General features: G+C 35.0%; 1 protein-coding gene and 1 long non-coding RNA gene across 3 annotated transcripts in view; both read right to left on the reverse strand.

Moving 5' to 3' along the window:
• Positions 1-2,808: 2,808 nt before the first annotated feature.
• LOC146747361 (uncharacterized) lies at positions 2,809-5,281 on the reverse strand. Of its 2 annotated transcripts, none has more exons than XR_014929215.1 (2): positions 5,132-5,281; positions 2,809-4,378 (listed from the first exon to the last, which is right to left on the reverse strand). It is a non-coding gene; the product is annotated as an uncharacterized LOC146747361 (long non-coding RNA). The 2 variants fall into 2 exon arrangements; XR_014929214.1 differs by lacking the exon at positions 5,132-5,281 and adding an exon at positions 5,031-5,117.
• Positions 5,282-5,676: 395 nt separating this feature from the next.
• LOC102807039 (gamma-aminobutyric acid type B receptor subunit 2-like) overlaps positions 5,677-16,841 on the reverse strand; it is a 45,281-nt gene continuing 34,116 nt past the window's right edge. Inside the window, exons 7-14 of the mRNA XM_085498161.1 lie at positions 16,102-16,329; positions 15,697-15,760; positions 11,892-11,981; positions 11,559-11,715; positions 7,594-7,726; positions 6,745-6,852; positions 6,502-6,624; positions 5,677-5,826 (exon numbers count right to left, since the gene is read on the reverse strand). Of these exons, the coding sequence (XP_085354287.1) occupies positions 5,677-5,826; positions 6,502-6,624; positions 6,745-6,852; positions 7,594-7,726; positions 11,559-11,715; positions 11,892-11,981; positions 15,697-15,760; positions 16,102-16,329 (1,053 nt within the window). The remainder of the gene's footprint in view (positions 5,827-6,501; positions 6,625-6,744; positions 6,853-7,593; positions 7,727-11,558; positions 11,716-11,891; positions 11,982-15,696; positions 15,761-16,101; positions 16,330-16,841) is intronic.

Below are 16,841 nucleotides of genomic sequence, written 5' to 3' on the forward strand. Positions count from 1 at the left end.
CAAACACTATCAAAGGCTTTTTTGAGGTCTACAAAGCAGGCATACATTTAATTTGATGTTTTCGATTTATTTTTATCATTTGCTTGATGGATGATCTCATTGTCCTGATGGAGGTATTTATTAATAATAGTTTCCAGGATAAACAGATTGTCTGTTGTCCGACAGTCTTTCCTGGATCCAAATTGTTTATTAGAGAGGATATTATTTTTTTCTAGATATGAAACTAGTCTTGTGTTTAAAATACTATTAAATAATTTACCTAAACAACTTGAAATTGCTATTCCCCTGTAATTAGAAGGGTTCAATTTTGACCCAGATTTGTGCAAGGGTACAATAAGACTAGTATTCCAAGAATCAGGGAATTTGCCGGACATGAACACTATGTTACAAAGTTTCTGTAGTGCGTCTGACAGGTAATAACCACCACATTTAAAAACCTCATTACTGATTTTGTCTTCTGCTGATGACTTATTATTTTTTAATTGGCTAATTGCTTTTTTAATTTCATTTTTTTGAATAGGACCATTTAAAGATTCTGTATTGACTGCGTCCACATTTTTCTCTAAAGTTTCTAGATGTGTTTTCATATTAGAGTGAACAGTGTTGTTTTTATTTAACAGTTTTTTAAAGTAAATTAACCAGTCCTCAGGTGAAATAGGTTCATTATCTGAATGTGTTATACTGTCATTGTTTAAATCATTTTTCAATATTTAGATGTATCACTTTTTGACTTTTCAAGCTCATTCAGTTTTAACTGTTTTAGGGCATGTTTCTTTTTCCTGATTAAATTTTTGAATTGCTTTTTTGTTTTGAAGTATCTACCACGGATAATCGGGTCTAGTGGGTGTTTCTGTAGTAATTTTGAAATATTTTTGTTAATTCTACGCGAAGCAACCAGCAATCATTATCAAACCATTTTTTCTTTTTTAGTATTGTTTTGTTTTTCTTTTTAATACCCTTTGGAGTGAGTTTTTTAACATTTTGGTCTGTAAGAGATAATATGATTTTTTTTCAAAATCTGAAGAAGCAGTTTCTGAGTCATTGTTATATTGTTTTAGGAGAAATTCCGTAATTTCATTTTTTTCACTGTAATGCAGAGAGGCCAAGAATTTATTTTTTGTATCCACATCCCAGATATATTTTGCAGGCAATGGATCCAATTTATTTGTGTTATTATTTTTTCAGGGCATTATAGATAATTCGGTGTATGGCTAAAGACAAAGAGATAGGACAGTGATCCGAAATATTAGATAGCTCGTGAACTTTGAAGTATTGTACAGAGTTATAAAAAATGTTTTGAAATAATCCCAAAGTCAATAGCGCTGCAATCATTCGGTGTGTAACATGTATATTTGCCAACAGAATCTCCAATTGTGCGACCATTGAGTATGATTAAATTACACTCCATGCACATATCGATTAATTTCCTGCCAAATTTATTTACACTAGAGTTTATATCCATATTTTTCCTTGTTTTAAAATGATCATTAATGTAGTCGTTTGACATTGATAAATGTTTATTATTATTGTCAGTGATTAGATCATCAGTTTTGCCAATTCTGGAATTAAAATCTCCCATTAAAATTACATCACCTTTGGACGAAAATTTAGTGATGTCCTTTTCCAGCAGCTGGAAAATATCATTATCAATCTTTTTATAAATGGGGGAATTTTTAGGTGGTATATAAACACAGGCTATATACAAGTCATTGTTTTTGTTCAATAGTTTTTTGTCAATTTTTACCAAATAACTTCATTATTACTGATATTTAATTCAGTAACATACTGTTTGTATTTGCTTTTGTACAAGACCGCAACACCACCTCTATGAACTTTTGAGCCATTTTTACTAGTTAAATTTCTAATCTTTTCTAATTAATTCAAAAGCATCTAAACTACTAAGTAAATTCTCACTACTAATACTGCTATTCAGCCATGTTTCCTGTAGACAAATAAGGTCTAAGGATGATTTAAGGTTATAAAATTCATTATTGGATAGCTTGTTGTAAAGCCCATTAATATTCCAACTGCCAAGCTTGAAAGAAGATATTTGCATGCCATTGGCAGAGTTTCTCTTTTTTACAACCATGACCGACAGCAGAATATTAATTAAACAGGAAAAAACAAAATACAATGGAAATAGAAATAGTAAAAAAAAAAGAGTAAAACTAAATGTACTAAACAAATATGGTAACAAACTGTATTGGTAACTTTGGTAAGCAATTAAAGAAAAAGAAAAATAATTGTGTAATTTTAATAAGTCACTAATATGACTATCCATACAATAGCTTATAGGTTTATTTAACTCACAGTCTTTTTTTTTTAATTATTTATCATTAGCTGTGATTGGAATGGTAATAATTATAATGCATGTTTAATGTATAAGCTGTTTGTTCACGCCCTGGTCACCAGATCCACCATTTTCATCACCATTATACAGTAACTGACGCACCCTTAGCTCGCCTATTGGAATAGCGCCCGCCTGAAACCAGTATAAGTATTTTCCGCCCATGACTATGTAAGATACATATACTCGCCAACTAAGCGCGAAAGCATAATGGGTATCCTTTGTGTGTTTTACCGTCACACGTCACTCTATTTCCGGCTTAACATTAGTAATGCAACCTTTAGCTGCAGTGGCAATTAAAATATATATTTTGAAAGTAAAAGTCAAACACAGCTATCAATCAAAACCAATAATGTACCCGGACGAGAGTGACGTCATACACAATACGTGTGTGAACATTGCACATAAAACACGCAAAGCATAGCATGGAGTATTAATACAATACAGACGTTCACCACAAGGATATTAGAAATATTTATTATAAATAATAAGACAATTCGCAATATAATTTAATGTTAAATACATGTTATGAGTTATTTAAATTATGTACAGCTAAGCTAAAGAGATAAGGTTTCGCAACATGACGGCGTGCATGGAAGACCCCATTGAGGGTATGTAATACAAATTACCGCGCGAGTTCGACTGGCCTGTCAATCGATTACGTTAATGTGCGCTTTACAGTCATCATGGAAACGGAAATGAGGTTACCGGATATGCGCAATAACAAACTAAAACCTGGCCCAATTTAACTATTTCGTTCACAGAATTTGTATTTATATATTAAAAACGTCTTACGATTGCTCGTAACCAATGAGATATTCAGCTCATGCCTTACACTTAGGGACAACATCATAAGTTCAATGTAGGATAAAAAAGTTAATTCCTTTAGTTCCCCCGCCCCACCCCACTGAAACTTAATTGATAAATATTGATCATGTCGTCAGACTACATTCATCATTAAATACAAATTGATAATCGGACAGTAGTATGGCATAGCAGTTGGTTCTAGGTCCATGCCCTGAAATTGACCTCATTTGACGCAAATATTTTCACTCGGGCCAAACCATTTTCTCGTCTTGGATGTTTGTTTTATCATTTTCTGTTATTTTTGTCCATGATTGGATAGAAAAACAAACAAACTACAAATACTCCATGATTTTTTTTGACTTCATTAAAAAATAAAATCGCTTTTGTAGAATGGAAAATTTTTGAGGTCAACCCCCCCAAACTAAAGCAAATAAATTTTGTATCCGACATTGATCTTCTGACGTCATCCCTAATCTGTGTACTATTTGTGTATGTTGACGTCAACAATCACAGTAGTTGCAATATGCGCTGGAATGGCTGGATACATATTCATGGTCGCATGTCGGCCATTTTAATCACTACTGACATACTATGGGAACGGAATACTTATTTTAGTAGTTCAATGACTAGAAATCGAGTAATTGACGCCGAGGGGAAATCGTTTAATAAACATGTACAGCCAAATATGTATTGCTAGTCTGCCAATAAATGTAACTTGATTGAAATTACATTTCATGTTTTCATTGAAAAGATTATTTCCCTAAAAAGCCAGGGTTGAGAACATCGTATAGCGAGGATAAGCGTGCGATTTAAATCAGCAGGACATAGACAAAATAACACCAAAGTTATGTAAGTTAATAAAATGAAATCTACAACAACTCACAGATTGAATACAATTATATTTTTAACAAATTGTTAATCGTGTATGACGATTGATGAGAAACTGACTTATTTATTACGTCACATCGTCCTAATTATATCGTCTGCTTAAATTTCTTTAACATGCCTAAGAACGCGTGTACTATTTTATTTAACTAAAGTAAAAACGGAAACTGAGAAACTGTACAATTTCGATTCTTCTTATGTCTGCCCACTTCACTCTGTTGTCATGGTAGCGACAGTATTGACCCTTCTCTGCGAATTCTGTGTTGTCTCGTCGTCTAAAATGGAGGCATCGTTTACCGCTGCTCCCATGCCGTCATCCCCACGTCTTACTGCCATCACCTAATATTAACGGTTAATGGTATATCAATTACCAATATATTGGACTACCCCAGAACTGCCATTACGTGTAACCACTACCGATGCACTACCTCTAGTTTCATGTGTATAATGAAATGGCAGTCAGTGCAATCACAAAGCCCCCAGTAGTCGCGCTTGTTATTTTATTACCACTAAAACAAACACATTCCTTTGATTTCTATAAATACTTATAAATTTCAATGGCAGTTTCCATTGGCCAATAAAAACATTTCGTTTCAGTTCGAATAGTGAAGTTTTTAAATATTTATAGAAATCAAGGGAATCGAATTTGTGGTCACTATAGTATCATAATCGAAATATAACCGGGAAGGATTTGTGTTTCCTACGACCATAGGGTCCACATAAGGCACTATTCAGAGTTTAACACTGTGTTTTTTCCGTTCCATTTCAAACGCATGGGCATATCAAATGGACACAAGACACGAGACTGGAGGTAGTGTAGTAGTGAAATGCAACAGTTTCTGGGATAACATTATCGAATGATCGAACAATTTATAACGTATTTATATGACAAGACATTGAGCAAAATGTTGTGCTATGCGTTTATTTAGATGATGACAAATGCAGAATTTTGTATGCAGGCCACATGTCATGTTTTCTGTAATAATCTTACCTTTGGTACGAACACTAGTAACAACGTCATCGTTGCACAGAACAATATAAAGGCACTGATAATAATGGACAAGGCGTTGACGTTTTCTGTAAGAATCTTACCTTTGGTACGAACACTAGTAACAACGTCATCGTTGTACAGAACAATATAAAGGCACTGATAATAATGGACAAGGCGTTGACGTTTTCCTCCAAGACTAAAGATATAGGTACTCCAATAACACTGATAATAACTACGCTGTATAACGACAATCCTACATATTTACTGTCATTCAACCCTGGTATGGTTACAGATCTGAAATAAGGTACAACACAAAAAGTGTTTTATTCGTATATTAAGCTATTCGCATAAATGAAAACACAGAATTTAATCACGTGACACTGTACAGCAACGAAATTGTATTCACAGTAAATATAAGGATATTGACCTAGACAAAACTAGCCTATTATTTCGAAATTGGTTGATGGTTGGATTTTAGTGAACGACAATTTTTCAGTATTAGAGCGCTTTTACTCGTGACTTCTATGGCAGACATACGTTATATACTGAATTGTAACAACGGTAACAACGGCTTCTACTTTTATACATTGTGACCAGGCATGTATGTAAGCCACTTAATTAATGTCGTAATCGGTTGTTATAACCCTCACCTTATCTGCCAAGTAAGAAATGTACCGAATATCAATAACAGGCCTTTGTACGTATATGAGACTATAATGAAATTTCTGGAATTAATCGTAGAACAGCTCTGAATAATGTAAACATCATTCCATACTGTGTCATCTGTTTCTCTCACCTTGTGCAGAATTAGAATAACATGTGAGAAATAATGGCACTTATAAGTATATCATGTGATCGACTGCTTTATAGTATGTGTCAGCCATGGTGTTGCCAACTAAGATGTATCAGTCGCATTCTGGACATAAGTAATATTTTTTTCTCACTTACTGTCGTTTCAGTCATTCACAACTTCAATAACATTCAAATCAATCGCTATACATTTACTAGCAATGTTAATACCTTACTGCAGTAAAGCAACATTTACATAAACAATAGCGTTCAAAAAAGACTGAAACGATAGTAATCATTAAGTTCAACGTTGATATTTACAACAAATCATTTTTAGAAAAGGCTATTTAAAATAATTGGGAATATCAGTCATTTTTATCTTCAGCGTTTCCTAATCGTATTCACAATCATAACATTATGGCGGTGATATTTATTTGACGATAAAGGGCCTGCAATCATCGCGAGTCACATTGCCTCTAATGATTTGAGTATAGCGTATAGTATAACGACGTAAGTTACAGCCAATCACAGCGTGTAGTGCGTCTGATTTTGGTAATAACCAGTCAGAGAACAGTGATTGAATAAAGAATACGAGAGAGTACAGCGTTCAACATACAAAAGCTATAGTTGATATGTATGAGAGATTATCATTGTATCATTGCGGATCCTTAAAGAGACTTACCACAGTATTGACTTCAGTCTCAATAATTATCAGCGGATGCACAAGTTGCCAAGCAACCAGTATAGCAATATCTATGGCAACCATGACTGCTAACATTGTAAAAAGCTGTTGATCCTTTACGGCCTAGAATAACAAATGGATTACATTTGTTGATGTTTTTACAATCCCCTACGGAGGTAGACAATTACGATGATACGATGATATATGGTTATTTTCTTGTAGATTTTATCTGTGTTTGATTACCTTACGTTTTGGTGTTTTATTGGTGAATACAGTGTACACTCGCCATGTCTTACTGAACATTGCCCCGTAGGCTAATGTGAAACCCAAAGAGAGGATCCAGGGACGTGCCTGAAATGAAACATGAACAGTGATATTTCAGACTAACGCCTTAACGAGGGTATGTAATTACACAGATCTTAGAAAATTGTCCTGTTCATCTGTTCAAGAGATGTAAATCGTAAACATGTCACAATGATATATAACCAAGACGCACGGGACGAAATTAATAACTGTCTTTTATTAATACCGCATGGGATGAAATGATTCAATGAAAATTTCGCGCCAAACCTAATATGAATCACATGTACACATATTGGTTAGGGTGTAAAATACAAAACACTACAAATTGATCGAATTTGTATTCATTTTCGGCTCTAGGTTATTCTGTGTGTTCTGACACGACATAATGCCCGGTGTATTTCAAATAATTTATATGTGACTCGCCTTCTGTCCCCCATTTAATTGAGATATTATAAATATGTATGAATTGTTATAGTACTAACAATTACCGTTGATCGCTGAATGCAAATTGCCTTTGCGTAGTGTTATCAGCAATATTCGGCTATTTGCATATATACACTGAATCACATTTAGTAATACAATTCTACGCTCGATGGACAATGTTGTTGATGAATCATTGTCTGTTTTTCAGTAGATACTGAATTATGTTTCATTTATTTAAATCCCAACGAGATGCCATCGGCCATTTGCGTCTAGAATATATTGACCATGTGCATTGGAGTTCTCATGTACCGTACTATCTGAGGTCACAACATGATAACACAAAGGCACGATTGCACCTCAACATACCCGACATACATGTAGAAACCCGTCCCTTGACAAAAGGCCACGATCCAGTACGAAGCACACTACACTGGAATATGTTAGTACACAGCCGCACACCATGACGTTGTTTATGTTTGGACTTGACATTTTGATCACTCTGTAAGTAAAACATTGTTATATAAATTGGACTTGTGTATTATGTGATTGTGAGCTCTAATGCGGATAATGGATACAAATTAGTTTAGTAACGGCAGCGCAAATAAGATTCGTATAACTTGCAACTTCCCCCAGACGGTTCAAGCGACAACAACGAGAATCGTACGGGTAACTTGCAACTTCCCCCAGACGGTTCAAGCGACAACAATGAGAATCGTACGGGTAACTTGCAACTTCCCCCAGACGGTTCAAGCGACAACAAACGAGAATCGTACGGGCAACTTGCAACTTCCCCCAGACGGTTCAAGCGACAACAACGAGAATCGTACGGGTAACTTGCAACTCAAAAATCCAACGGGTCTTGGAGGCTTACTTTCAATAGATCACGGCGTCTGGGGAGACGGTTCAAGCGACAGCAAACGAGATTCGTACGGATTATTTATAACCCGCTTTTCATATTCAATTTAATGTGCCGGCGAACGATGCGTAAAAAAGAATGTAAAACCACAGTTAACCTTCTGTGCACACAAATCGCCATCCACCCACGCATACGTATATATTATTTTAGTTGCCAGGCTCGCTTAGTTTAGTTGACAGAAAAGCGTTAGATAACACACCCGTCCGTATTGCTAAAGAGAACCACTGTTAGTACGACTTCAAAACATTTTCATACCACACACACAATATGTTATATATTATTACTATTACTGTATATGAACAGAGTGACAGACAGAGTTTTCTAAACTAACTATACTATACAGCAAGCGCCAAACATTTTTTTATAAAGTAAAACTACACAAAGGAAAAAACAAGCAAAACAGGTTTATTAGATACTGACGCAGATCATATAAACTACTGCTCAACAATATAGGTTGACAACCGGGCGACATTGCAAAACTTTGTGGTCGGGTGACCAGTAATTTCAAGCACTTCTACATTTTTGAAAACGTTGCATTTATATTTATATTTAAATAATGAAATAATATATAAAAGTAACAAGAAAACATGTGTTTGTATGTTACTGGAATGGATTTACTATTAATGAAAACACAAAAACTTGGCATACGACGTACCTAGACAAATAATTGTGAACATCAATATTACAGACATTGTAGCTTACAATGTAGTAAAATTGTCGCAATGGAACTCTTACTGATGGTATCCAAATCAAGCATAACACGTTTCTGGTTCACAGTAACAGCACGGTTGTGTCTTGCTAAACTAGACGAGATATCCCGATCTCATTATAATATTGAACATTAATATTTGACACAGTCTGAATGATATGTTAGAATTATTTGTCTTAAAAAGACCGCGATCAACGTCAAAACGACAGATTTCATTAGCTCGTTGCATGTAGAAGAAGTTATTTTTTTCTGTCGAAAGCATTGCCGTTTCCCATCAGATATGTTGAGTACGGTTTTGTTCAGTCAAAAAGCCGAACAGTACAGTCCATAAGCACAATGGTCCCATGTAAATCCCATGGCAAGCATGTGCTTAATACCGTTGAAGGTTGGCATCTAAATTACTTAAAATTTGGTTATATGAAAGTGGAAGATTAAGTTTCCATCGAAATATGAACACTTGCTTTATGTTTATCTCATGTTGTTGTATTCCTAACATTCATGTTCGGTTACTAATTCTTCATACACGTCCCGTTTTTACAACTTGCTAAGGACAAATACTTGTGAATTACAAAAAAGGGAGATACGCTTATTTCAAAGGAGTAGATTAATTGCAACCGATGGCAAAACTGACATCACAGATATTACCGGGGATTCGATGGAAGAGACTCTCTTGAAGGTACGAAGGTCTCGAAAGAAGCTGTTGAAACGCCAAATTCACCACCGAAGTAACTTTTGTATCCATAAACTTTACACAAACATTACTGACGTTATCTCTTTCTTAAAACATGGACTGAAAACGACAACCGATTTGATCAGTGTTTTTTTCAGGCTACAAAGTATGTAACAACGCTTGTGTGTGGCGTATTTACGTGATAAGTTTATTATGTTACTCGTCTAAAATTTACATAATTGCATATTTCTCTTGTTTATGTGTTCAATGTAGACAATGGCGTAGTTTTTTTACAAATACAATGATTACGATATTAACGACCGTCTACAAATGTCAAATGGTGTATGTATATTCTATTATCACTGGTGATGAGAACACACGTGTTGGAAATCAAGCTAATCACTAAATCGACAATGACACCGTGTATGTAACAAAATCGTTTACAGTAAGAATTATTTTGGCGTTCCACAATTGTTAATACCTTTTCCCGTGATTCATTGTATTTCTGCTTCTGCTGCACACTTTTTATTTTGCATATTTTATATGGTAGAGGAAGCAATGATTTACTATTTTCTCTCAAATCTAATATTGCCGAAAATATTAATGTTTCCAATGTGGTAAGCAAACCCTTTTCAATCGGAAGCGTTTAAGCTAAAACTTGAATAAATCATTGTTTATCATCGCTCTTAAACACGCCGCAACACAGTGTAATTGTAAAGGGCCGCCCATATTTTACAAATATTGCAGGTACTAACACGAAAAACAAACAAACATTTAAGGAAATATATATATTTAGTAGAACTGATGATCTAAACTCTTTAACTAGTATAAAGACACAAGAAACAACTTGACTATTTTAATGAACAAGAGTGATTGGATAATATTGAAGTCTGCCAACTCAACTCATCAAAATGAATGGAATGAACATTCTAGTACTTTGTTAAATTATGTGTGGGATGTGATAGATTATTAGGCAAATTATTATTAGAAGAATATTGTACATTTCTTGGTATTCTACTTATGTACTTTCAGATCTGATACATTTCGATACCAGTTCGGTGAATATAGTTAGTTTTTGACCACTGAGCAGACTACATTTCAATAAGGTACAAAATACTCTTGATCATGTTTATTATGTTTTATCGTAAAACCTTGCTGAAAACAAAATGTACAAATCCCTCTTCGGAAAAAGGCATAACTCGTGGCCTTGCTTCGTCGATGATGTCGTCTTTTGCTGAGTTGTATGCGGACATATCGCACATATTTTGCGAACTGTTCCCAAAGTGATGTCATTTCGGCAGTTAGAAAACTAAGACTGGTGTGCCTTGTTTAGTTGTAAAAACATCAAAAATCTGTCTGGATGCGGTGTGATATAACACGTGTTGAATTCCTTTCTTCGTTATTCACCCACTTCAAAATGGAACGACCCAAGCCACACCTTCCCATGTTCATATTTTACACCTGTAGGTGACGCCCGAGCAGTTGAAATTGATATTGATATCAATCAGTCGATATTGAAAGCAAGCAATCAGTTACATTTCAGACATGCTTGCCGGCATTTTCCTCTCAAATTACAAATTCATTGGTACTAATGACAATAAATAAATGATGGGTATAAAATTGCATGTAATTATTATTCACGTAGTAACAGAAGGAATACGAATTAAAATTGATCAACGATTCATACATTCTATAAAAGGCCCTAAGCACGCTACAATAACAACCTACACAGCTATGAAAGCTTAGGTATAAGCGAATACGGCAGTACATATGCCGTATTAATGTTTGTCTAAGACATTACCTGGCGCTCCATTTTGAAAAAAAAAATGTTTTAACACCTTTTTTCTCACAAGAATGACCTGAAAATTAAAGTTAAAGTAACAACATGCTTAGTAACTTTAATAGAATATCGCAATAATAAATACATTTTCAACTCATTTTTTTGTTGTACCTTGATATCTATTGTATCATCCAAAACATACCCTATCAAGAAAGTTCTACATTGAGTAATAATTATATAAAGTAGAGACACGTACCTCTTCTTCCGATTAGTACAGTTGAAGACAAGAAACCCCATCGCAGTTAATACGCCACATACCGACAAGATTGACATGATGTAAGAAGCGGATGTCGATACAGTAATATGATACACAGTGGTGACAGTGGTATCTTCGTCCGCTGGAGGTTGCCCACCTGTTTTGATACACAAATACAATAATAAAGTTCCAGTTATTATAAATATTTAAGTCTTTTGTTTTATGACCAAAAAGATCTGACATTTTTTGAGCCCGTTCGATAATATTAGTTCGACATATTACAATAAGCTTTTCTGAATATTAATCGTTTTTATTTGATAATACTGCACGAACCATGGGTTTGCCAGATTTCATCAGCTGTGAAACTCCAAACAATGTCATCACTATCCGCGTAATATCTGCCAATTTCAACTTCTACGGAATCTGAAAGTGAAAGAATACAATACTCAATGAAAATTAAAAATTTTGGATTAATATGAGTGTAGGAATGAGTGAAAATAATTAGTTATACGTACTGACGTGAATGCGATTACCTATGTAGCTTTAATATGAATATTTTATTAGTGTATAGTTGACCCACTATGGTACAATACACTTTCAATTCAATTATGTTTACTACCTAATTGTATTTCCAGATATCCATATATCGTCCGCTCACTGATTTTACCATGTGAAGCGTTGTGTATGCTATAAAAAGCCGTTCGGAGCCGATGGTTTATTAAATAACACATAGAAAAACGTACAATTTTGAAAGTTATATACTTCTTAAAGGCATTACCGAAGGTTACATTTGTTTTTTATTACCACGGTAATCATCCGATTTGATGTTAAATAAGCTAATATACATATATATGATAAATCTCCCGAGCGTAGCATCAATCATATAGATACTCTTTTTAAAATGTATACTAACTACACACGTGTCGTTGCTGATTGCTGTGTTAATATCGCTACCGTAGTTTTAATTATAGCAAGTATTTACGTTGCCAAAATTGCACGAGCAGTTTCAATGATATCGATTCTTGTTATTGTTATTAGCGAGCGTTTATCTCTAAGAACGACCTGCGTCGATTGTTTTTATCATTATACACATAGTCTGAAATGTTAATAATGCTATTGGGAATGTGGTACCTTGTTTTGTTATTACCATCGGAAACGCGATCTGAACTTCTGTCAGTATCATCGGAAACGAGACCTCCGTTCTTTATTATAACCAACGGACACGCAACATCTACTTGTCACCACCGGAAACGCTACATGAACAAAACAAAGCTAATTTCGCAGACTGCATGTGCATGAAAGAGCTTTGCTCAGTATGCGATGGTTACAACTACATGTTGCGTTTTGCAACGGTGATGACTACAAGTAACCATTGTATCTCCGATGGCGACAACAAGAAGCTGTGTTTCCGATGGTCCAGGTCGGGTTTTCGATAGTAATAACACAACAACGAGCTGTGTTTCTGATGGTAATATCAATTGTCCACATTGCTCCCGAGATTAATAACAAACCTCAGTTGTCCTGTTGCTAATAGTAATTATTAAAGGGCAGAGGTCGCCGCGCCGTGTCCTGTTTGATATGGGATCATAGCGACGTATACAACGCGTGTAAAATACGTTGTTTGTTTGCGTAAACCACGCGCTGTGCGACGACCACCAATACGTCCGATGGTATTAATACTCAACGTAGATCGTTCTTAGTAATATCCTCACTAACATACATTCAGATGGTAATAACAGGAATCAATATATCATTAAAACTGTTCTTGCAACTTTAACTACGGAAATGTAAGTGTTAGCTATGACTACAACTACGGTGGTAATATCAACAAAACATCCAGGGATGATACGTGTGTAGTTAATGTACATTTCAATATACAAGTATCTATAACTCTGTACGTTTATCCATAGAGCTTAAAAGACTTTTAAGGTCTATGGTTTATCTATGTGTTCTTTATTAATACATGGGGATCCCGAACGGCTTTCGATAGTATGCATTTGTGTGTATATTGCTTTGTATTTTTTTGTTCTTGGACTTGTATTATGAGTTACGACAGCATGACAGTTGTGAAACGCAATCTGCTTCATAGGCATTGGATTTGTTGTACCATGTTGTCACCTAGAAGTGGCTCCAACGCCATTTAATCTTTTAAATTTAAGTATTCCGATCTCGTTTAAGGACAAAAGGTGTAGATGACATTTGCAGTTCCAGTTTCAATCCTTAGAGAAGTTTGAAGTTCACGTACTCAAATAATAGCAATTTACGGGTGTCAATATTGACATATATAACACTGGAACATCCATTAAAATATAAGGGACGAAATAGTGTTCTGACAAATGTTGTGCGCAGAAGACGCTTTGTTCACTTTCATTGAACCATGCAGTTTACAAGAATAAATCATAAGAACATTTTCCGGTTCCATTGTTCACGTAAGACTCTTGGGCATTATGTTATTTTATAATTTCCACAAAGAGAAGCGACATACATTTATATCAAAAGCGGTTTACACGGTTTATTAAATTTTTTTGGCTGATAGTTTTAAATATAAGTCTGTCATTGGTGGAAACAATTCATCCTATATACTAGGATATTACAAACTCGTTTAGATGCATGTTATCACATGGCACATTGACGTTGTTTTGTTTCCCTTTATTATTTCACAATATTCTCTCAACTGTGCCACTGTAAACGTTTACAACAATGCGCTGTTCTTAACTATCAAAGACCAATCTTATTATACACATGGGACAATACTAGGTACAATTTATTTTCCAATCTTTTTGCCCTAGTCACGACTTCATACACTTATAATGAGTGATTCATGGAAGTTGTACTACTGGTAACATCTGAGCGGGGCGAAACAACTACTCGGCGTAGTCAAAAATGGTGGTTAAAGTGAGTGTAAAATAATATGATCAGTATGAACGAATTTAGTAAAATAGTACATGTGAGTCAGTAAAATGAGAAATGGGCCAGAATAGCTCATTAAAAATGAACTCTCCCAACGACGTCTGAAAAAATATACAACATAATTATTCCGGGGAGTGGGGGTAGAAACACAAACTGTTTTTTTCTCTCCAAAGCTGAACGTGTATACCGAACATCAGACATGCCCGGCCCGTACCTGACTGGCGTAAAAAGGCAAACATTTGCACTATTGTAAACATCACGCAGTAGTGTTTTTAAGCTGATTTACTCGCATTTCCACGATTGGGTTTGGGTTTCCACTGAAGTTGTGAAAAATTACTATGTTAGTTGCATGTTATGGTGGCGCTGATAATCGTTGAGTTAAAACACTAGTTCTTCATATAAATAAAAACATTGTTGCACTATAATTGTAAACAACACGCATTGCTTATCGACGCAATACGGGTCATCCTGTTATTACTTTACAATCGCTGTAACCGCTATTAGTGACTACGCCGAGTAGTCATATTTTGCCGCTTTGGTGTTACCAGTAGTATATGTTATGCTTGCTATGAGTCATTTGAGTTTTCTGAACAAACAGTGATTAACACCCTTGTTAAGAGAAATATCAATTTTCTGTTCAACAGCATTACTGTACTTAACACCGCTCGTGGGCATTCGACCTGATAAATATGGACGAAAAATTAATCTCCCCCCCCAAAAAAAGTTTGAGAAGTGTCACACAATTATATAATCAGACCTTTCGTTTGTGTATCTAGTATGAAATGATTTTTTTGAAGAAACCTTTGTTTAATATGAAAAGTAGTTCAGTGACCATTTATTCGTATCTAGATTGTAAATAACAGCAAAAAATTAAACTAATTTAAAATCAAAGAAATGTATTGTTTTTTCAATGGTTGCAAACTACCGTGAGGTGGCAGTGTGTTCAATATAAAGACTCAAGTCTACCCTTTTAATTATGCATTATACTATAAAACAATATCCTCGTGAATCTTATACGGTTACATCATATCACAAAACAGAAAAAAAAACTGCCGGCATAACAATATATACCAACATCCACTGAAATACAACAAAATATATTGTGGATTGAACTGAGCATGGTTCAGTTTACGAGCGCGTAATTGCACCGGTTGATTTGTTCCATACAGCTTTTCTTTCCAGAGTGAATGTACCTAACTGTCATACTCACGACCTATAGTTTACTCACCTATATTTTGTTCAATAGCCAATACTCCTTTTCTGTCACCGCCTTCTGTGAATGCCACTGGTCCCTGGAAGAAGTTAACAAACTCACCGTTCAGTATGACGCTGCTCAAAGTATCAACGCCGTAAACGGTATATTTTACACATATTATTACGTCAAACTTTCACACATTATGGAACGGTGTGTGATACTTAGTTGTGACTATAACTCATGGTGTTAAGCAACACACCATTCGTGGGTTTCAAGTACGCGTGTAATGCTGTTCAATTACGTCATTAACATTGCTGGCTTGTTCAAAGTTAGTGCATGACTGTACATTAACATATATATATATATCACAGTGGCATGAATACTCACACAATATACAAACTACAAGGAAGTGAAAAAGATGAAAACAAAACAGATTACCGAAACGCCTAAAAATTTCATCTTGTCCAACTGATCCTTAATAATATCCGCCATTTCCCTGTCTCTATACGAAAACGTTTCCAACGTTTTTCCGAGCGGCAACGACGAGATAGAGTCGTTTAATGCGCGTGCACATGCCCATATAGCGTCATAAACGCAGGGAGCGATGGTGTTAAGTTGGGTGCTGTTTGATCTTGTAATCAATAACTCTCTGAATTCTGCAACTGTCTATGATTTGAAAAAACAAAACACGAGAAGAAATTACATGAAATGAACATAATATCTGGACACATATTATAGTAGGCTTGAATCGCTCACTAATATATTCGGATAAACACAACCCAGAAGTTTGAGTTTTAATATCATTGTAAATGAACGTATCGAGAATTTATAATCGGAACCATTAGGTAAGTGAGTTTAAATATGTAGCCGAAACCAACATGCAGTGATTGCACGTGTAGTAAAGCAATTACACATTTTTGTTTGTGTGCACAACTTTTAGTTTTCAATCAGTGGTTTCCCGGGGAAATGTCTTCAACGACTAGTTTACATACCTTTTGTGCAATATATTACTTAGTTAAATCAAAGGGAAAGAACACATGGATCGCCACACATAGTGTGAATGTAATTGAATACAAAATGTCAACTACTAGAGCGTATACACTACTCAAGTATTCCCACAGCAAGGTACTAATGTAATCAAAGTAAATACATTCTACCGATTATTTTCAAAATTGTTC

The sequence above is a fragment of the Saccoglossus kowalevskii genome, chromosome 4 (genome assembly GCF_978046115.1).
Source record: "Saccoglossus kowalevskii chromosome 4, keSacKowa6.1, whole genome shotgun sequence".
Lineage (NCBI taxonomy): Eukaryota > Metazoa > Hemichordata > Enteropneusta > Harrimaniidae > Saccoglossus > Saccoglossus kowalevskii.